This window comes from Pelophylax lessonae (genome assembly GCF_965119305.1).
Source record: "Pelophylax lessonae genome assembly, chromosome: 2".
Lineage (NCBI taxonomy): Eukaryota > Metazoa > Chordata > Amphibia > Anura > Ranidae > Pelophylax > Pelophylax lessonae.
This window is the reverse complement of record NC_138769.1, coordinates 607,522,353-607,544,964: the sequence shown is the minus strand read 5'-3', so window position 1 is coordinate 607,544,964 and position 22,612 is coordinate 607,522,353. Positions and strand designations below refer to the sequence as shown.

The 22,612-nt window shown below is 43.2% G+C and overlaps 1 protein-coding gene across 1 annotated transcript; it reads right to left on the bottom strand.

Annotated features, from left to right (window-relative positions):
- Positions 1-1,598: 1,598 nt before the first annotated feature.
- Positions 1,599-17,427, bottom strand: KRT8 (keratin 8). The gene is made up of 9 exons (XM_082244438.1): positions 17,004-17,427; positions 8,454-8,662; positions 6,700-6,760; positions 6,524-6,619; positions 4,867-5,031; positions 3,640-3,765; positions 3,093-3,313; positions 2,931-2,986; positions 1,599-1,986 (listed from the first exon to the last, which is right to left on the bottom strand). The coding sequence occupies exons 1-9, from the start codon at positions 17,355-17,357 to the stop codon at positions 1,745-1,747; spliced, it is 1,530 nt and encodes a 509-aa protein (XP_082100564.1). The 5' UTR covers positions 17,358-17,427; the 3' UTR covers positions 1,599-1,744.
- Between the last annotated feature and the right edge of the window lie 5,185 nt (positions 17,428-22,612).

The window sequence follows — 22,612 nt, the reverse complement described above, 5'->3', positions numbered from 1 at the left end:
GCTGTAGAAGTACATGGTACCATGGAGTGTAGCTAAACTTACCCTGAGGTGCCTCAGACCACTGCTTTTGGGGGATGTGGTTCAGATGGCTGGTACATTAATGGTGCAATTATTTGCAGATCAAAAGATTTTGGACAAGGGTGTATCAACTCCTATACACCCGTTTTTGATGGCAGGGTCCCCTAAAATCCATATGAAGTATTGCTCAATTTGAAACCCAGCCAGTGAACTGCTAGCATGTAAAAGATTCTCCAGGGCGCTGACTAAAGCACAGGTCAAAACTTATGACGTGGTACTTGAAGTGAAGCTCCATTTGTTTGCTTCCTCCCTCACTGCTTCCACATTTGGCACAGGGGGCAAGTGGGTACCAGTTTTAGACAGGTACCCATCCCCACTTTGATGACTTCACTGCGACAGGCCCACCAGAAGTTCAGCCCCCTCCTCCTTCCCTAGCCGCAGGGCCATTCAAGAAGGGCAGCATGCCTTGCGCATGTGCAGTAGGGATCCACCTGTGAAGGCTTAACCTTACAAAGAATGGCGGCGGCAGCATCCGAGAGCAGATAGAAAACTAGGGTGTTGATATTGCAGGATCCCTGGACAAGCAAGTCTCCTATTAAAGTCAGCAGCTACAGTTTTTGTAGCTGACACTTTTTTGGTGGGGGGGGGGGGGGGGGGGGGGGAGACGGGAGCGCATCTAATGGAAAACTATCTGCAGTCCTGCAAAACAAGGTAAAAAAAAAAAGTGGAATCTCTGGCTCTACAATTATTCTCCCCAAACAAACCATCGTTGTCCCCTTTAACAGGAATCTAGCTGTCACCAGGGGATTCACCCCAGAGTGTAAAATCCTACTTCGCTCTGCTCCAACTCATCCCTCCCCCCCCCCCCCTTTTTTTTTTCTTTCCCTCGAGAAACTTCTCTCCTCTTTTTTTAAGATCTTCTCTGCCAAGTCCTCCAACCCACACTACATGTCACAGGGTTCATTAATATTGGCATTTAAGCCCTCCCCCCCCCCCCCCCCCCCCCCATCTTGCAAGCAGCATGTTCTCCTCCCTACATTTAAACTTCTCAGGGTGGGCGGTTACCCTTGCTCACGAGGCATGTGCCATTTTAATGAGGAGTTGAACAAAAATTTCTGCAGCCCTGGCAATAGGATTTGCTCTTACATACCAAGCTATAAAGTGAAAATACAGACTTTTTTAAAAAAACAAAAAGTTTTTATTGAGAGATTAGAAGGTGCGAAACAAGATGCGCACTTCCAGTATCCACCCAGCAAGGATGGATAAAGCACGCTGCAAGAGATTTTTACCTAGCAGTTTGTGGCTAGAATTGCATAGGAAGCCAAGTAAGAGGAATAAAGGAAGAGGAGACAGCACAGCTAAACCCACTGGAAGCCAAGCCCACCTTAAGTTGAGCCTGCTGGGAAGAAACCAATACAAGTTGGTGCAGCAGTACAATAAATCACTCACGTCTAGTCTAGTTCCTCAGTTATTCCATTTTCAAAAAAATAGGTAAACATTTTTAAATCTCAAAGTTGGGACAGCACCGTTTATTGTCTAGCATTGGTGCCACTTGATGGCACAAGCTGGGAGTAGCTTGATCCGGGTTAAAAGGTCCAAGGAAATAAAAAAAAAAAAAAAGTTTGAAGACATCTACGCCAACAGTCCTGATTTCTGCCTTGAAGAAGGCTCATCTGAAATAGAGTCCTGGCTGTGGGACAGCTTGGTGCGTCAGTGGAAAAGGCACTCATTTTGAGAAGACGTCTGAAGACTCGGACAGAACCCTTCCATCTTTGGTCTCAACCGTCTTCACTACAATGCTGCGTTTGGTTCTGGAGGTTTCCAGGGGGGAGGCATTGACACTGCTGGCATAAGAATAATTGCCCCCTATTCCACTACCGTATCCACTACCATAACCACTACCATAACCACTACTATATCCACCACCGTATCCACTTTGTAGTCCACCACTGTAGGAACTGCTAACTCCTATGGGAAAGAAAGCATGTGTCACTCATTCTGTAAAGCAAAAACAGACTTTTCTTAAACAAAACCATTCCATCGCAACAAGCGATCACTACAAGGTTTAGTCTAATATCTTGGGTCAGTCATGAACTAGCTTTCACCAGCTTGACTACAATTGTCAGCTATGCATTACTGTATACAATTTGTTTTATTTAGTGTTTTTAAAGAATAAGCATAAGTGTGTAGGCTGTCATTTACTTCACTAGTATTTTCAGAAGTGGATTGGCAAACAGCAAAAAAAGTAAAAAAACAGAACCATGCATTGTAACACCACAAGGCACCAATGGCTCAAAATGACACTAGCCTGCACACGAAATAGGGTCGTATGAACAGGTCAGTAATCTCAAATTTTTTTTTTATATAATAAAACACCCACGTAGATTAGGGGTTAGGACTTCATTTGATACGCGCTCTCTCCATCAATAAATCAAAAACCGAAAAAAAAAAAACACCGCCCATCAGCTAAGCAACTATCATTTTACTGAGTGTCAGTAATGGCAGCTGCTGTATCATGAAAGGAAACCTTTTCTATATATTCCTCTTAGATCCATATCTGGAACAAGTGCTTCCAAGTATCAGCTATGTAATCAACTGATTCTTGCTCTTCACACCTACAGATAATAGGGCAAATCACTAGGGCAGCACATACATTTTCCTGTTCCAATTTAACGCAAGTTAGTGCAAACAATATGCATTCTTGAAGTTGTAATGTCAGCTATGAAGTGGCCCTTGTAGCTCAGTGACTTTAGTAGGCTATATGTGCTATAGTATCCAGTGGCACCATAGGCAATGCACCTAAAGAGACCTTGCCTGTCACTAAGCTTTGCTTTTTAGCTCAAGTAGCAGCTGCTTAATGTTTATACGACTACAGAAGTGAATGTTTTCAGTTAAAAATAAAAGTAGATTACCTGAGTAACCGGTGGTCTTGGTCTGAATACTAAGGTTCTGAATACCTGATTCCAGCCTGAAAATAGAATATTTTCCATGTAAAAATTTTCCAAGTAAAAATCTTAACATGTCCAAGAGTCACCATAGATCAAATAACTATTCTTCTAATATGAATTGTTTACCTGCTCTCCTCTCCTTCCAGCAGTTTCCTGTAGGTAGCAATCTCAATATCCAGAGCCAGTTTGACATTCATCAGTTCCTGGTATTCTCTCAGTTGGCGAGCCATGTCCTGCTTGGCCTTCTGTAGAGCAGCCTCCAGCTCTGACAACTTACTGCGGGCATCCTTCAGTGCCAGTTCCCCACGCTCTTCAGCCTCTGCAATCTGTGCTTCAAGGTTTGCACGCTGTAGGAATAGATAAAATTCCACAGGGAGTTCAGACAGCCAAGGTCTTTTACATTTCTTTGACATTTTGTAACTGGGAATTTTTACGAGGAGCCTCCTAGTACAACAAACATTTCAGTGGCTGAAGCCGATGAAGGTTCCATGGAAAATATTGTATTGACTTTTTTCCAAAAAGCTTTATTGAACAAGGTACACATTTACTCTTAACCAATCAACTATATAGAATTTACATTTAAAAAACCTTCATAAAGAGGAATACTTGGGATAACCATTTCAGCTTTTAATACACAAGTGTAATTTTTTGGCTAATGTTTAGTATGACCCACCTGTGCTTTAAGGGCATCAATCTCAGACTGCAGCCGTGTGATGTAACGGTTGAGTTCGCTGATTTCAGTCTTTGTGTTTTTGAGGTCATCACCGTGACGTCCAGCAGATGCCTGAAGTTCTTGATACTGTAGGACAAAAATGAAAGGAACTCAGCAAAACAATGTCAAAGATTGTCAGGTAAATGTTGTGCTATCAACCTCTGATTTTTGTGGGCTTATCTACACTTTCCCTAAAGCAGTTGCTCAGTATATCAAAATAAGCCAGCTCAAGCCAGCACCCCAGCCCCAAGTGCACTCCATAATCTAAAACCTGGTCAGACATCCCCTCTTCAGCTCTGCAAGTGTAAAGACCCCTTGTGATGAAGGTGGTTACCTGCATAAAAGCACCAGTGTGGGAGGGAAGAAGCACAATTCCACCTAGCCAAAAGGCAATTTAAGGCACTTCCAAGTCAAAAATCAGTTTATTATATTGGGAGGAGGGGGGCACACGATGAGGAAGATCATTTGTTGAAAAAACGCCTTTTAAATTTTGTATGGAACACATTCAATACCTTCCTTGATGTCTGACAATTGTTAAAGATCATGGAGCACACAAGATTATGGAAAAAGTAGTAGTAACATCCAAATGGTCATATTATTAAGAACCTACAGACCGTATAGTACCAAAACACCAAATTCTCTGCACTAAACTAATGTACTGAATATACCTTTTGTAAGGTTTTCTAAAGTGAGCCATAAAAGGTTACAATCTGCTTTGGATTTTCCATGGTTATGCAATAGGAGAGTCTAATCTAACCAGTCTATTCATTCAATCTGGAACCGATTAAAAGGCAGGCCATACATTACAATTTTCTTCTCTTAAACCACTGCTGCCACCCTCCCCCCGCAGCACTATTGTGTTCTGCCAGCAGGGAGCCTTACCAACCGGCAGAATAAAATGATCACTGCTGGCAGCTATAGCCACTGGCAGTGTTTAGACAAAAAACAATGGCTCGACTTGAGTATAACCAGCCTGCTCAGACTGATTGAAATTTCAATCTGTCTATGGCTGGCTGGTTCTTCCCTTGCACCACAACTCTTTCAGTATCAGAAGATTGCACATGTTCATCTTTCAACTCTTCCAAAACCAGATAACTGGTTCTTTGCGGCATCCACTGCCCAATACACCAGTAAACATGCAAATTTGCTTAAATTAAGCCAAAAGAGATAGCACATTATTAGTCTCACCTTCAGCTGGTACATGCTCTCAACTTCAGAACGGCTCTTGTTGGCTATATCTTCATACTGAGCTTTCACTTCTGCAATGATGCTGTCCAGGTCAAGGTTTCGGTTGTTATCCATAGACAAGACAACTTGAGTGTCAGAAATCTGTGACTGCAGCTCACGAAGCTCCTACACAGACAAGGGAGGGGAGAAATAAATCAGTGAAGAGTTAAAAAACAGAACAGGATGGTATTACAGCTTGATTTCCACAAACCCCAAAAGCTCTCAAGACTTCACAAATGGGACGACGAGGTTTGTGCTGTGCAAAACCCTTCTATGTGCATCTTCCTTCAAAAGCTGGTCCTAAATTTTTGTGGGACACACTAAATGCGTTCCTAACTTTTTTTTTTTTAAAGGAAAGAGGTTCCCATCAGGCATTCCTCCCTGTAATTTTTCCACTGCTATACATGCACGCTCCAAGGGAGAGTCTCAAATACAAGCGTTAGCACCACACTTTACAGAGGGGCCTTGATGAGGCCCATGTGGCTTCTACATATTTTGCAAATCTGTGCAACTTCAACTTCCGTTTTAACACGATTTGTTGGTGGCAATTTCTTTTGGCAGGCAATAGCTGGAACAATTTAGGATGAAAACGTTTACAGGAATGTAAAAGATGTCATTTGTAAAATCTGAATTGAACATAGACCTGAGGAACTGAATATGCAGCCTTTCTACTGTCTGGAATTACATTAAAGGATGGAATAAAGCCAGAGTTGTACAATATCAAATTCTATACTGATGAGTACGTTTTACATGGGTATATATGGTCATCTGTAGCTCTTCTCTAAGGCTACATTAGGTTTTGCTGCCTATTTAGGCAGACTGCAGATCCGAAAAGATCAGATAAGTTCACATGTACTTATTCCAATTAAACCAACATTTTTTTTCGCTTTAAAACTACTAGACAACAAAAAAAAAAAAAACTACTAGACTGGAGGCAAAGATACATGCTAACAATTTCAATTACAGTTTATCAAAGCGATAGCTTGTATCAGGCTCTGGAATGGCAGGAACATTTTAAATTAAGGACTGCAATAAAACTTAATTTGCATTACAGCAAATCAAGAGAACAAAATTAAGAGACTTCTAGGCATGACTGTCAGATGCTGTGGGTTGGATTGGCTCTGACCACACCTCTGCATTCATTAACTTGGAAGGCAGGTGTACATGAACAGCAAAATATTTGAATTTTCTAGTCAATTTGCATATTTTTTTCCTTCCAAAAACAGGCGCGTGCACACGTTGTCAAGTTTATAAGCTCAGAAACTAAACCAAAAAAGGTCTTCAAGATATGACGACCACAATCATTTAGAACAGTGGTCCTCAAGGCCCATTAACAGACCAGATTTTAAGGATTACCTTGGGGAGATGCAGACTAGAGTACTGCAATCACTGAGCAGCAAATTATATCACCTGGGATGCATTTCAGTTATCTTGAAAACCTGGCCTGTTAGTGGGCCCTGTAGGCCAGGGTTGAGGACCACTGATTTAGAATGTTTGTCAAGTTCAGCTCTTTTAACTGAACATGTTTTTCCAAAGCAAATCCATTTACAGTCAATAGGATTTCTGATTAAAGCTACAAAATAGCATCTTGTAAACATTTAGGATGGCCATGTCTCACCTCCTCATAAAGATGACGCAGGAAGTTAATTTCATCTGTCAGACTTTCCAGTTTTGCCTCCAATTGCACTTTGTTCATGTAAGCCTCATCCACATCCTATAGACAAAGTGTTAGGAGTTACTAATCATACAACGTACATAAAATATAAAAAATTAAAAGTCTATTCACTGGCTCACCTTCTTCAGCAGGACAAATTCATTCTCCATTTCAGTACGCTTGTTGATTTCATCTTCATATCTAAAAGACAAAAACAAGGTGGTTTGAATTCATAGTGTTAAATCAAGTAAAGTCATTAAAAAGGAGGAAGGGAAGCTGTCACTTTAAGATGAAAATGTTCCATTGCACAGAAGTTGGCAGAATTTCTTGAATATGAGGTCTCCAGACATGCTTTTCTCTGCACCAGTTCCCAGTTCCCATTTATGGTTATAAAACTTCTCAATTTCGTCAACCCTTCTCAAGGAGCTCCATCCCTCCTATTTAGAAATTCGATCCAAGCACAATATTTTCTCAAATGCAGACAGGAAGACAGTAGGTCATATTAAAATAGATTACACTGAAAACTCCATAAGTGGGGATAGAGAATGAGGTTGTAACTCATTGGTTATAAAGAGCGAGGTCCTAAAAAAAAGACAGGTTGCACTGTCCTAGTTTACAGCCTAGAAATACAACACTGATTTTAAAAATGACAGAAGAGCAGAGCTGACCTGTACACAGCACTCAGTGGGGCTGGGGTACTTTCCATCCCTGAACAGCAATATATGAAGTTGTGCCAATGAAGCCAATCTTGTAAGGCTCCATGCAGGGTTATTCTATGTGTCCATGCACACTATTTTATGCTAGATGCATTTTTCAAGCTATAGCATTTAGGACCAGACAAAGTTTTTGGGAGTAGTTTCCCCAACATGCTAAACGCTCCTAAGGGCTCTTTCACGCGGGCGTTCTGTATGTCCGTAAATCACCCCATCCATTTGCGGATGATTTACGGACATAATGAATGTCTATGGGATTGCGGATGACCATCCGCTGACATCCGATTTTCGTCCTTTCAGTTCTGTTCTTTGCAACGGAACAGAACCCTATTTTTCTTCCGTTTAAAAATCGGAACGGATGCAAAAATCGGATATCAGCGGTGTCATCCGCTGACATCCGCAATCCCATAGACCTACATTATGTCCGTATATCATCCGCAAACGGATGGGATGATATGCGGACATACCGAGCAGATGACACAAGTGTCATCCGTGTCCGTGAAAAAAGAAAAAAAAAAAAAAAGTGCCGGAGCAGATTGCAATACGAGCCCTAACTTGCTTTTTTTCTAGCGTTACTTCCTCCCCCCCCCCCCCCTTCATGTCCTATAAAAATGCTAATGCTCCTAAAATGCTACTACAAGCCGGCACAAACACATTGTGATCAGAGTTTGTGTTTCCTAGGATTTTTTGAGCTTCAAAAAAATAAATAAATAAAGCTAGTGTGCTTGGAGCCTAAAATGTTTAACTGCAGTTTTTTTGTTGGGCTGCATTGTGCCACACAGTCCCAACACAAAAACAAGGCAATTTGCCTTATATCATATTAGTTCAGTTCATACCAGCATGCTGTATAGGGAAAAGCTTTGTGCAGTTTGTCCCAACATGCCACAACACTGCTGTGTATAGAGCTGTTTGTCACAGGCTGGAATGCATGTGTACCTTTGTTCATCTCCATTACAAGAAAAGATCAGGATGTTTGTGCTGCCAGGAAGTGACAAGGACATTTTTACTTACAGTACTTCAGCATCAACCCCCCCCGACCACCACACACAATGTCTGGCATTTTACCAGAAGCCTTTTATGTTACTTCAAACCTCAGTCAGGTCTGTGGTTTTAATGGCCATCAGGGAGACCATCTTGCATGTACTAAATCCCTTACACATCAGCAACAAGCAGAAACTCACTTGTTCTTGAAGTCCTCCACTAGACCCTGCATGTTTCCAAGCTCAGATTCCAGACGCAGCTTCTCCTGGCCCAAAGTATCGAGCTGGCGGCGTAGGTTGTTGATATAAGCCTCAAACATGCCATCAATGTTACTGCGGGTTGTTTTCTGGTTCTGAAGGAGGCCCCATTTGGTCTCCAGCATCTTGTTCTGTTGTTCCAAGAAGCGAACCTACAAGGACAAATTGATACCATTATATAATTGCATGATCTACGAGTAAAGCCCCATACACAAGATCAGATTATCAAACGATCTGTTGTCTGTTTTTTGTTGCATGTTAGTCTCATGTCAAAAGTGAAGAGGTTAATTTCATACGAAAATTCCCGTACAACAGAATTCTGCTTCAGAAGTGATGTGAGGAATTGTTTTGTATGTGTTCTTTCATCTGAGCATGCCTAGTCGTTCTTACGATTTTTTTCGGGTGAAAACTGTACTAATTAAATGAAAATCGGACGTTGTGTTGACGGACGATAAAAATTTTATAGCCTGCACATCCAGTTTTTCGTCCGAAAATTCGTAATCCGCTGTTGAAAGCACCATACTAACAATCCGAAAATCAGAGCAGATCGCTCGGACAAAATTTCCCTTCCGATTTTCGTATCGTGTACGGGCCTTAACATGACACACCAACACAAGATCCGATGAAGTGTTGTGCAAGTACAATAAAGAAAGGCAATAAGCTCTACTGGGAAAATTTAAGTGTAGAATGCTATTCAATTCATGGTTTCCAAATGCATTTTGATCTACCAGTCAAAACTCAACCAGGGTTCCATGGAAGCCAAGGGTTTGTCTAGGGGTTCCTTGATATGTGGCCAAATCTCTGATCCAACCAACTTTGACAGGCAGCAAAATACTGCAATGATCTATGGCTACCATGACTACATGACTGCTTTACAGAAGCCTCACATACTGTACATGGAGTACAATTAGTAACTTGTACTAGCAATGCCATTTGGCAACAGTGTGGCTAGTATGTACACACATACACAGTTGGTGGAGCCTAAGGTCCAGTTTGGAAAGAAATGCAGCAGAACATGACTTCCCTACTCCAACAATGCACAGATCTAATGCACCAAACCAGTGGCTTTAGGATCCTTCTGTATGGCAGATTTTTTTTATCCTGATGCATTCTATGAATAAGGATAAAAAGCCTTCTTTGTAGCAGCCCCCCCCCCCCATCTGTTCAGCAATGTCCACGAGTCCCTCGGCCATCTGGGAGGCTCCCTCCTGATTGGCTAACTGAGCTTGATTGTCTCAGCCAATCAGGAGAGAGGGGAAAGGCCGAATGGAAGCTACTTATCTGAATGGACACGGAGGTGCAGCTCGGCTGCCCCCATAGCAAGCTGCTTGCTGTGGGGGCACTCGACAGGGAGGGGCCAGGAGCAGTGAAGAGGGGCCCAAGAGGAAGAGGATCTGGGCTGCTCTGTCCAAAACCACTGCACATAGATTTACCTTTTATGTACTGCAAGGGCCTGCCTTTGTGCATACAAATTAAAAGGGTTTAGGTTTAACCTCATGGTTTTGGTAAATCTTAAGGAAAAGTGCACAAAAAAAATGTATAATGTATGACAGCTATAAAAGTCATAAAAGGCTACTGCTAGCAATCTGCCCAGGGAGAAAGACTTTTTGCACATGTTGGATTGGGCTCAAGTATAAGGGGGGCTACAGCACAAGGTTTTTTACCTTGATGGATAGAGAGCATTAAGGTAAAAATACTTTTAGATGTTAGAATCACTTTTAATGTATAGAATAAACTGCTGTACTAACTAAGCATAGCTAATCAAAATTAAATACCAAGGGGAAGACGTTCTGGTGGCAACTGTCGGGAGAGGGGATAGATCTCACTTTGGAGACAACTTCCTGTTGAGACTATGGGAGGGGAAGTGAATTAAAATTACTGCAACGGGACACAGATGGCCAAAAAAACTACCAGGCATTATAACCATTCTGTGCATACCATCATATACCCGAATGTGGCTATGCACGGCCATTCAAATCCATAGGTGGCTGTATGCAGCACCTGAGCTTACCAAGCAGGAAAAAACATTATGTTGTATGGCTCAGGGTGCCCGTGTGGAAGATCCCTTTGCTCCACATTAAAGTTCTTGGTTTCTACATTGGCAATGCTGCTCATCCTCAGGCTCCTTTAGGATGATAATCTATATTACACTTGCACATAATGGCTGCATATACTTAGAAATTATTATATGCTTTACGAGGAAACTGCAAATTCCAAAAAAGTTACACTTCAGAAAGGGAATATTACTTTTAGAAGAGTAGCAGCTTATATTAGCATCAGCATTAAACATTGCAATTCCGAGTGCCAAGTTGTGACTCAATTACAAGGTGTTGCTGAATTCTCTGGCAGAAGAGAACTACAAAAACAAAAAATATGGACAGTACAATGGCAGCTCTGAAGCAGGTTGCTGCGGCTTTGTATACTTTTTTTAATCCACGTCATTTCACTAATCTGCAGCGTGGCTGATGAAACTGCTATGAAGCACAGGCACCGTTTCAGTTTGCAGGGTGACTTTTCTCTGCACACTGGCTTTGTGTACTTTGTGACATCAGGTTGTTTGCACAGGATAATGAGCTGGGCACAGCGAGGTAAGAGTGCCGACATTGCCCTATATGGTAATGTCTGCAGGTAACCATTCACCTTAGGTGCCCCTCCCTTCTACAGCAAACTGATAAGAAAAAAATGACAAATGACATTCTCAAACTGATCTGAAGATTATAAGGTGGAGTAAAATAGAAATCAGCTGCCAACCAGTAATAAAGTGCTACACTGGGCGCACAGCTTACAATTTCCTTGTTCAATCTCCTTAGATTTACAAACTAAGTACGTGGGTCTACTTGGCATTTAAAGGACAAACTGCCCTTTCATGCTCCGCACCACCTGGTTGCATACTTTCCTTCTTCACAGCCAATATCCCATGCAAATTTGAACAAATTTGACATTTTTCAGGTGCTCCTATTAAAGTATATGGGGCCAAAATGCAATGCTGCTCCAAAGGTGGTCTTTTTTTAGCTTTATGAACACATGCACAATGCTTAGGTGTGAATGGACACCCTGAGAAAATAGAATAGAGTCTTTATCTTGACTGCTGTCAAGCTTCAAGAATCGTGTAGTAAACACTTAAGGGTGAATGGGGGCTGCCTTGTGGTGGTCTTTCCCCACTTGGTCCTCTTGCTGTCCATAACCCCATCCATTCATACTCTGCTGAACCACTGGCAACCACCATGAGTGTGGATCTACCATGGCAATGAATGAAGCCATGGTGTGCATGCACAAGAGGACCTGGCAGGGACATTTTACATGGATGTGCAGCATCAAGTAGGGTGGCACAGCAAAGATCAGTGGAACCGCAAGGAAGGCAAGTATACAAAATTGGGCACTGGGATTAAAGAACAACTTTATAATTAATATAAATAATTCTAATTTATATGAAAAAAAAAATTTCAATCACACCTTTCTCCCTGGAGAGATCTACCATTGGAGCAGATGGTGAGGCAGCCATCTTGGGCATAGTCAGTAGAATACTAGGGCAAATTCACCTTAATCTGTTATTTGTAAATCTGAGGGGTATTGCACAGATTATGCAATCATTTGGATTGCACATAGCCAACCTTTAGCTCACTGAATGTCAGATGGGTATGAGTGTATTCTACATCATGATTTTTAATTAAAAAGTACAGTATTGAGTATTGCTCTACCCTTCAGGGCTAGGTCTGCTTAGCAAAGTATCAATGTGGAATTGTACTGAACACCAGGATGTTTGTTAAAGTAAATACAATGACAATATTAAGTGCAGTAAAAGTTACCATACACCTTCAGATCAGGTGGCTCAATGTACAACATATTAAGTCACCCGTGTTGGTGGCCAATTAACACGGGAACAGTCCAAGAAAGTGCAACCATTATTTAATGCAAGAGACAAGGAAGGGAAGCTGAGCAATAGATCAGGTGAGAATATTATTGGCCGTCTATTAATGCAGGAGACAAGGAAGGGAAGCTGATCAGGTGAGCATATTATTGGCAGTCTATTAATGCAGGAGACAAGGAAGGGAAGCTGCGCGATAGATCAGGTGAGAATATTATTGGCCGTCTATTAATGCAGGAGACAAGGAAGGGAAGCTGATCAATAGATCAGGTGAGCATATTATTGGCAGTCTATTAATGCAGGAGACAAGGAAGGGAAGCTGCGCGATAGATCAGGTGAGAATATTATTGGCCGTCTATTAATGCAGGAGACAAGGAAGGGAAGCTGATCAGGTGAGCATATTATTGGCCGTCTATCAATGCAGGAGACAAGGAAGGGAAGCTGCGCGATAGATCAGGTGAGCATATTATTGGCCGTCTATTAATGCAGGAGACAAGGAAGGGAAGCTGATCAGGTGAGCATATTATTGGCCGTCTATTAATGCAGGAGACAAGGAAGGGAAGCTGATCAGGTGAGCATATTATTGGCAGTCTATCAATGCAGGAGACAAGGAAGGGAAGCTGATCAGGTGAGAATATTATTGGCCGTCTATTAATGCAGGAGACAAGGAAGGGAAGCTGAGCAATAGATCAGGTGAGCATATTATTGGCAGTCTATTAATGCAGGAGACAAGGAAGGGAAGCTGAGCAATAGATCAGGTGAGCATATTATTGGCCGTCTATTAATGCAGGAGACAAGGAAGGGAAGCTGATCAGGTGAGCATATTATTGGCCGTCTATTAATGCAGGAGACAAGGAAGGGAAGCTGATCAGGTGAGCATATTATTGGCCGTCTATTAATGCAGGAGACAAGGAAGGGAAGCTGATCAGGTGAGCATATTATTGGCAGTCTATCAATGCAAGAGACAAGGAAGGGAAGCTGCGCGATAGATCAGGTGAGCATATTATTGGCAGTCTATACATGCCCACATCTACAATATTAACTGTGCATATAGAAACAAAGGACCACCACTGAAATGCAGTTAGCGGTTGTGATGGGCCAACATATTTTGAACATTTCTCGTATCCTTATTAAAAAAAGGTAATCCAAGACCTTGTAGAATGATTTGACATTATATGGAGTCGGGGGACCCTGCACACTTCTGGGTCTGCAGTGCTTTTAGGTTTTGTAACCGGTTGTTGGTGCAAATTGCCACAGGCTAGAGATTAGACTGCAAACAATGCAAAGATCCCAATGATAAAGCACCATTGTCACCTTCGCAGATCCTGCTCTCCCGGAAAAACAGCCCTTTAAGAATGTATGCTTATCGCAAAATCACATGCGAGGGTTGGTTTGAGAACCAGTAATAAACACTTCACAGTATTCTATAGAATCCATCTTACAAGGATCTGACCTCTGCAAATGTGGATTTAGGTGGTTGCCACTTGAAGATCCGTCACACATTTACTTAGTACATCAGGTTAAAATAAATTGAGTATGCAGGTGCAATTTCTAATAAGCAGATTAGAAGCTGTATCTCACACACTCAGAATGTTTATTTTAAAATAATGTCATTTGTTTTAGAAATCCTTTATAATGATACAATGTATACGGCTTATGGGTAGGTTTTAACAAGGTGTCCCTCCCCATGTTATATAACATGAACCTGCAGCTGTTACTTATGGCCGATGTGTGGGAAAAAAAAAAAATTCCAACCATTAACCTTGTACAATGATTTATAGTCACATATACTATATAGAGAACATTCTGGAAGTCCTGTGTAAATGTGTCTGTCCTACGAGTTATAGATATCACTTAGTCCAGTTTAAATGTGTCTGTCCTACAACTAGTTCTAGATATCAGTTCTATTTTGATACATTGTATCTCTTCCTCTACCAGAAAGACTGGCCATGTCAGAAAGACCAGGCAGATCTCCCAAAAGCCATTAGAGATCTCCAAGTCTGGGATTAGTGCCGTCTGCTGGGGAGGTCAATGGCCACCATGAAGATAGAATGGAATTTGGCACCATGTCACTGCCATGGGTGTGGCATTCATAAAAATGTTACAAAGGATCATTATGATTGTAGATTAATAAAAAAAAGCCTGCGGGCTTCAGAATACTGTGCAGACTATTGAGCCACTACAATGCAGGTAATATACAGGGAGGGTCGGTAACATACAATCAGAACTACATATGGGAAATGCATTAGAACCAGTGATTGTCTGTTAACAATCCACTGGTCTTACATTTTCAGAGCCAGCCTAAATGTGGGATTTGACTGTAGGAAGGATTTTATCCAAAGAAAAATCGTGACGTCACATCATCTGCCCTACAAATATAACTTAGATTTGTACAGATTTATTTCACAGCTGTATGATCACATTTTGTAAACTTAATTACCAACTGCACACAACACAGTTTCAGAGCAAAAAAAAAAAAAAATATATATACATTTTAGGATAGAAAACTATGTACAAAGGTGGAAAAAAAAGTGCTATGGCGGACATGTGCCAGTTATAGGGTGCTATGGGGGACATGTGCCAGTTATAGGGTGACAAGTGGGAGGATCCTGTCCTGTGCCAGAAATAGGAAGGTGAAGGTAAAAAGGGTGTGCCAGGTATAGCATGCAGATTTTGAGGGTGTTCTATGTCATGTTTAAGGGTGCTAAAGTTAAGAGCTTCCTGTGCCAAGTATTGGGTGAAGAAAGCAAGTGTCCTGTGGTAGGTATATTGAACCCATGGCAGTTAAAGTGCTGGAAAAGCTAAGGAGTTTGTGTATATACAAGAGGTCAGTAATGGTATGTGGGACCCATGCTAGGTATAGGGTGCTAAGAGGGTCCTGTTCTAGGAATGGGGGGGATGGTAAAAGGTATAGGGGGTCCTGTGCAAGGTATAGAGTGTGGAGATAGTTCTATAGTAGGTATAGGGTGATATAAGAAAGTCTTGTGCCAGGTATAGGGGGTGGTGAAGGTATAAGCGTCCTGCACCAGCTATAGGGGGCCAAGATGGTCCTGTAGTAGGTATGGGGCGATTTAAGGGAGTGTCCTGTGCCAGGTGGTATGGGGGGATAGTGAATATATAGTATTCCCATGCCAGGTATGGGGGATGGTAAAGGTATTGGGTGGTCCTTTGCCAGGAATGGGGGTCCTATGCCAGGTATAAGGGAAGGTGAAGGTATGGGCATCACGTACCAGGTATGAGGGCCCTGTGCCAGGAAAAAGATGGTGAAGATATGGGGGGGGGGTGGGTCCTGTGCCAGGTAAAGGAGATGGTGAAGGTATGGGGGGTCCTGTGCCAGGTATAGAGGATGGTAAAGGTATGGGGGGGGTCCTGTGCCAGGTATAGAGGATGGTGAAGGTATTGGGGGTGGGTCCTGTGCCAGGTATAGAGGATGGTGAAGGTATGGGGGGTCCCGTCCCAGGTATAGAGAATGGTGAAGGTATGGGAGGGTGGGTATAGAAGATGGAGAAGGTATGGGGGGGGGGTCCTGTGCCAGGTATAGAGGATGGTGAAGGTATTGGGGGTGGGTCCTGTGCCAGGTATAGAGGATGGTGAAGGTATGGGGGGGTGGGTATAGAAGATGGAGAAGGTATGGGGGGGGGGGTCCCGTGCCAGGTATAGAGGATGGTGAAGGTATGGGGGGGTCCCGTGCCAGGTATAGGAGGATGGTGAAGGTATGGGGGGGGGTGGGGTCCTGTGCCAGGTATGGTGAAGGTATGGGGGGGGGTGGGGTCCTGTGCCAGGTATGGTGAAGGTATGGGGGGTTGGGTATAGAAGATGGAGAAGGTATGGGGGGGGGGTCCTGTGCCAGGTATAGAGGATGGTGAAGGTATGGGGGGGTGGGTATAGAAGATGGAGAAGGTATGGGGGGGGGGTCCCGTGCCAGGTATAGAGGATGGTGAAGGTATGGGGGGGTCCCGTGCCAGGTATAGGAGGATGGTGAAGGTATGGGGGGGGGTCCTGTGCCAGGTATGGTGAAGGTATGGGGGGGGTGGGGTCCTGTGCCAGGTATGGTGAAGGTATGGGGGGGTGGGGTCCTGTGCCAGGTATGGTGAAGGTATGGGGGGTTGGGTATAGAAGATGGAGAAGGTATGGGGGGGGGGGTCCTGTGCCAGGTATAGAGGATGGTGAAGGTATGGGGGGGTCCCGTGCCAGGTATAGGAGGATGGTGAAGGTATGGGGGGGTGGGGTCCTGTGCCAGGTATGGTGAAGGTATGGGGGGGGTGGGTCCTGTGCCAGGTATAGAAGATGGTGAAGGTATGGGGGGGGGGGTATAGAAGATGGTGAAGGTATGGGGGGTTGGGTATAGAAGATGGTGAAGGTATGGGGGGGTGGGGTCCTGTGCCAGGTATGGTGAAGGTATGGGGGGGTGGGTATAGAAGATGGTGAAGGTATGAGGGGGGGGGGGTGGGGTCCTGTGCCAGGTATGGTGAAGGTATGGGGGGGTGGGTATAGAAGATGGTGAAGGTATGAGGGGGGGGGGGGGGGGGTGGGGTCCTGTGCCAGGTATGGGGGGGGGTATAGAAGATGGTGAAGGTATGGGGGGTTGGGTATAGAAGATGGTGAAGATATGGATGCCATGCACTCACCTTATCAATGAAGGAGGCGAACTTGTTGTTGAGGGTCTTGATCTGCTCCTTCTCATGGGTTCGGACCTGTTGGATGTTGGGGTCGATCTCCAGGTTGAGGGGGGCCAGCAGGCTTTGGTTGACACTGACAGAGGTGATCCCGGCAGAGCCCACACCTCCCCCGGCTCCCCCATACGCCGTCCTGTAGCCGCTACCGAAGCGGGACCCTCCATAGCTGGAGCCCAGAGAGAAGGACGCCGTGCTGGCTCTGGCTCCGGCCGGGGCTCCGCTGTATGAGAAGCTGCTGAAGCCGGCAGAGCGGGGCACGGCACTGCTGGAGGTGCGGTAGGTAACTTTGTTCACCCGAACAGACATGATGGAGACAGAGGCGGCGCTGTACTGAGAGGAGACTGGAGGAGTGCGGGACTGAGTGCGGACCCCGCTACACTCCGCACTTATATGTATGCTGCCCTACAGAGGGAGGGGCGCCCGCTTCTCCTTACCTGAGTGGCTGACTGTGCCACGGGGAGGGCGGGGACAAGCACCTGCTGGAGAACGCCGACACTAGAGGGAGCACCTGCAATCACTGGGAGGATCTGACACTGGGGGGGAGAGGAGAGCCCAGCTTCTGGAGAATTTACCCCCCACCCCCATCCATTGCATCTTCATCTTCTCATATATGTACAATGAGGCTCATTTCACCGAACTTACTGCCGTTATTGTACTATAAATGTTATAAATAGTTCCGATCTATGGCGTGCATCGTATTAGCAATCGTCAGATTTATATTTTATTATTGATCTATATATACTCTGATTGTACAGGTGCCCATACACTATCAACCTGTGGCCAATCGATGTATACAATCAATAACAAACAAGTCATTTATCATCTATTATCTAATAAATATATCAAATCTCATCAAACTCATAGTATTGATTGACAGTCATTTTTTAGGAAACAATTGTTTAATCGATTGTCTGACACAGAAACACACACAGCAGATATGTGTGCTATCGATTGGAAATGAGTGGTATGGCTACGGTCTTTTTGTACAATCTCATTTAAATTCATTAAAACCATAAAATATGAGGAAAAATCTGATCAATTTCTATGGAATCACACAGGCCATGGTTGTTGTAGATCAAATGATTGTCCAATCAGATTGTAGAGTGTATGGTCAGCTTTCCATTTCACTGGAGCCAATGATTGAAAGCTCACTAAATAGAATGTCTCTGATTTACAATTCTTTTTCAAGTCAATTATTTCAGTCACATCAAATGAAAAATTGAACTTTCAACTTAAACGCTGGCAAGTGGATCCATTGTGGCGGAAATTGATCAATAATTTCTGAATGAATATTTGCAAGTCTGACAAACAGACAATCGTAATGTAGGGAAAAGGAACCACCGGACACTGGAAAGATCACTGACGTCAACATTACTTGTATGGAATATCCACAGTCATTGCAAAGACAGGACCACCATGGCTGACGCGTTTCACCTAACAGGAGTCCAGGACTTTGTCGTAGAGAATCAACCAATCACAATACAGATCAATGAAATGATTATTTGTAATTGGATTGTTTCTGAAAGATCGCCTTTCCAATCAATACTACGTGTGTTTCATCATTCAATATCTTCATTGATGGTAAATCCTTTTGCAATCCATTGTACTCTAGATTATTATTAATTTTCAGGATTTATATAGCGCCAACAGTTTGCGGGGGGGGGGACAGTACAATTTCAATAAAGTTCTATACAGAAGGAATAGGAGGGCCCTGCTCATGGAGCTTACAATCTAATAGGGAGGAGGAGGTGGTACAAAAGGTATAAGCTGTGGGGGATATTTCTGATAGAGGTGAGTTGGGTACAGTTCTTAGGTGTTGGTGGGGTAGGCGTCCCTCAATAGGTTGAGTTTTCCGGGGTCACCTATAGGCAGACAGGGTAGGGGATAATTCACAAATCAATATATGTGTAGGGTCACCTTAACCACTTGCCGACCAGTTATACGGCGGCAGGCTCCCGCGAGACATCGTACCTACACTGCAGTCCACAAAAGCCATCCTGGGGGCGCGCGCACGCCCACCTGCCAGCGGGGAAGCCGATCCATGGGGCCGGCAGCCGCGATTGCCTCCGGGCACCCACGATCGCTCCCGTGGAGAGAGAACAGCGGTCTGCTGTTGTAAACACAGCAGACCATTGTTCTCTCTGGAATAATTGTAGAGCTCCTGTGTTCATCCTATTTAGGAACACAGGTCTCTGTATTTATTTCACAAGCCCATCCCCCACACAGTTAGAAAACACCCCCCCTAGGCTCACACTTAACCCTTTGCTCGCCCCGGGTTAACCCCTTCCCTGCCAGTGTCATTGTTACACTAACAGTGCATATTTATAGAACTGATTACTGTAGTAATGTCACTGTTCCCCACAAAAGTGTCAAAAATATCAGTCAAGGGTCCGATCTGTCCGCCGCAATGTCGCAGTCCCGCTAAAAATCGCAGATCGCCGCCATTACTAGTAAAAAAAATAATAATAAAAAATGACATAAATCTTTCCCGTAGTTAGTAGACGCGATAACTTTTGTGCAAACCAATCAAAATACGCTTATTGGGATTTTATTCTACCAAAAATATGTAGCAGAAAACAAATTGGCCTAAAATAATGAAAACATTCAATTTTTAATTTTTTTTTTTGGGAATGTTATATAGCAGAAAGTGAAAAATATTGTTTTTTTTTGTTTGTTTTTTTGTTTTTTTACAATTGTCATCCTTTTTTGTTTATAGCTCAAAAAATAAAATTCTGGTTACTCAAACAATTGTAAATTTTATTAATTGAGGAGATGGCAGGCTTATGATTTTTTTTTTAATTCAGACAGATTTGAAAGCAATGTTGAGTAAACACAAGGAAGCTAATGTTACCCATAGTTGTTTGTTTTTTTTTGTATATAACATATTCATGTTGTAAATACAAACAATATTGATGTTGTGTCTTCTGTAAAACACAAAATGCAAGAATGAGAGATAAAAATACGTATTGCTTAATACTTATACATCACTACATAGATAACTTATTTTTATTATTATTATTTTATTTTTTATTTTTATTACAGTACGTCACATAGGATCGGAATCAACCGCTCAGTTCTTAACCACTTAAGCCCCGGAAGATTTTACCCCCTTCCTGACCAGGGCCTATTTTTGCGATTCGGCACTGCGTGAATTTAATTTGCGCGGTCGTGCGACGCTGTACCTAAACAAATTTGACGTCCTTTTTTTCCCACAAACAGAGCTTTCTTTTGGTGGTATTTGATCACCTGTGCGATTTTTTGATCATGCGCTATAAACAAAAAAAGAGCGACAATTTTGCAAAAATAACAATATTTTTCAAATTTTTTTTTATATGAAATTCCCCCCCCAAAAAAATTTAAAAATCAAAATTTTTTAACATTTTAGGCCAATTTGTTTTATGCTACATATGTTTGGTAAAAAAAAACAATGCAAAAAGCGTATTTTGATTGGTTTGCACAAAAGTTATTGCGTTTACTAAATAAGGGAAAGATTTTTGTCATTTTTGTTGTTTTTTTTTTGTTAACGAGTAATGGCGGCGATCTGCGATTTTTTTTGCGGGACTGCGACATTGCGGCGGACAGATCGGACTCCTGACTGACATTTTTGACACTTTTGGGGTTACCAGCGATATTACTACAGTAATCAGTGCTATACATATGCACTGTTACTGTAAAAATGACACTGGCAGTGAAGGGGGTTAACTTTTTTTGAGAGGGAGGGGTTAAGTGTGTCCCTAGGGGCGTGATTCTAACTGTGATTGGCTGTGGCTTGATGTGTAAGAACAGTGATTAACGGTCCTACATAGTAGAACCGTATGATCACCATTCTTACACAGGGGAGAATGACAGGCGGCTTTGTTTACATTAGCCGCCTGCCTTTCTCCCGGTGTAACGGACAATCGCGGGTGCCCGGCGGACATCGGGTCCGCCAGGCACACGCGCGGGGGGGGTCCGTGACCGTGCGGGAGCGGGAGCGCTCGCTCCCTAGACCCTCACAGGCTAGCGACGTAGACCCACGTCGCTTTGCCTGTGAGGGGCTGACCGCCGCAGTAAATAGTAGTGCGGCAGTCGGCAAGCGGTTAATATGCTATATAAAGTTGTTTTGAATCAATTTTGAGTATAGGGTCTGATCAATATCGAGCAATTTTAATTAGAGCATTGGTGCTTGATTGATCTTCCAATCATATTTTTCTCCCAGACAGTAAATCACTCCACATACAATTGTATATACAATAAAATTGTTCAGTGTATGCCCAATGGGAGAGTGTGTGTGTGTTTCATGTGTTAGTTCCCAACTAACCATCATTTAGAGGAACTGTCCCTTATTACCAACCAAAGCCCTCTGTCCTCTATCCAGTGTGTATAAATTTGGATCTTTGCAAATCACTCTACTATTTGAAGTGATAGTAAACCCTCAGTTTTGTAAGCACTTTTGGTACCGGATTTAATCACTTACTGAGTATACAGCTTCTTTACTTTTTTAAGTGGTTGTAAGGGTCAAGGTTTTTTACCTTCATGCATTCTATGCATGAAGATAAAAAAAACTTTTGTGTGCAGCAGCCCCCCTAATACTTACCTGAGCCCCCTCTCACTCCAGCGATGTGCACAAGAGCTGAGGCTCTCCTGGGTCTCTCCCTCCTTATTGGATGAGACAGTAGCATGAGCCCTTGGCTCTCACTACTGTCAATCACAGCCAGTGAGCCAATGGGGAGAGAGCAGGGGCGGCTCCAAGCTATGCTCCAAGTGTGAATGTACACACAAAGCAGCGGCTCAGGAGTGAGCTTGCTCAGGTGCCCCCATAGCAAGCAGCAGGAGGGAGGGGCCAAGAGCACCAGCGGGGAACCCGAGAAGAGGAGGATCGGGGGCTGCTCTGTGCAAATCCACTGCACAGAGCAGGTAAGTATAACAGGTTTGTTAATTTGTTTAAAAAAAAAAAAAAAAAAACTGGAGCCGAGTGTACATCGATAGAAACACACAGCCCCATAGTCTAGGATGGCAAGGAACTCCCCTGCTGCCTCTCCTCCCCTTTCCTCCTCCCTTCTTCAAGCTAACAGACTGACTCCAGAGTACATTGTTCTCTTTCCTGTGAAGACTGGAAGTTCAGGGAAGCAGCAATGAAAATGCAGGAGCCAGCAGCATTGAAAGCCATAAACTTAAACTGCAAGAGCTGGAGTAAGAATTTTAACAAATAGCTTACTGGGGAATGTTTATTTTATCGTGCTTACTGTGTTTATAATGCTTTAACTGCCAATGATGGTAATTTTGCACAAAAACTTCCCACTACCCTTCAGATCATTGTATTGTTCATTTTATAATGCTAGTTTAGTGATAAATAGAGGTAAAGAAAACATTGGTGGGTTTAACTGATGATTGTTGTGCTGTAAATCTTTATGGTTTGGACTTTGCACTAAAAGCCGCCCTTCTTTTCCAAAGCTTGGAGGTAGGCAATTTAAAGGTGTCCATTAATCACATAAGGCAACTGGATATGCAGGGGCAAGTGACTACCCTCTGGGACTACAGAACTCCAGTGGGCACATAAACACTTATGCCTAGCTTGGCTA

Excerpts from the sequence above, each read along its gene's own strand:
- KRT8 (XM_082244438.1), bottom strand. The coding sequence starts at position 17,357 with ATGTCTGTTCGGGTGAACAAAGTTACCTACCGCACCTCCAGCAGTGCC. Across the intron at positions 6,761-8,453 it reads GTGGAGGACTTCAAGAACAA|ATATGAAGATGAAATCAACA; the intron begins GTGAGTTTCTGC and ends TTTGTCTTTTAG. Across the intron at positions 5,032-6,523 it reads TGCGTCATCTTTATGAGGAG|GAGCTTCGTGAGCTGCAGTC; the intron begins GTGAGACATGGC and ends TTGTCTGTGTAG.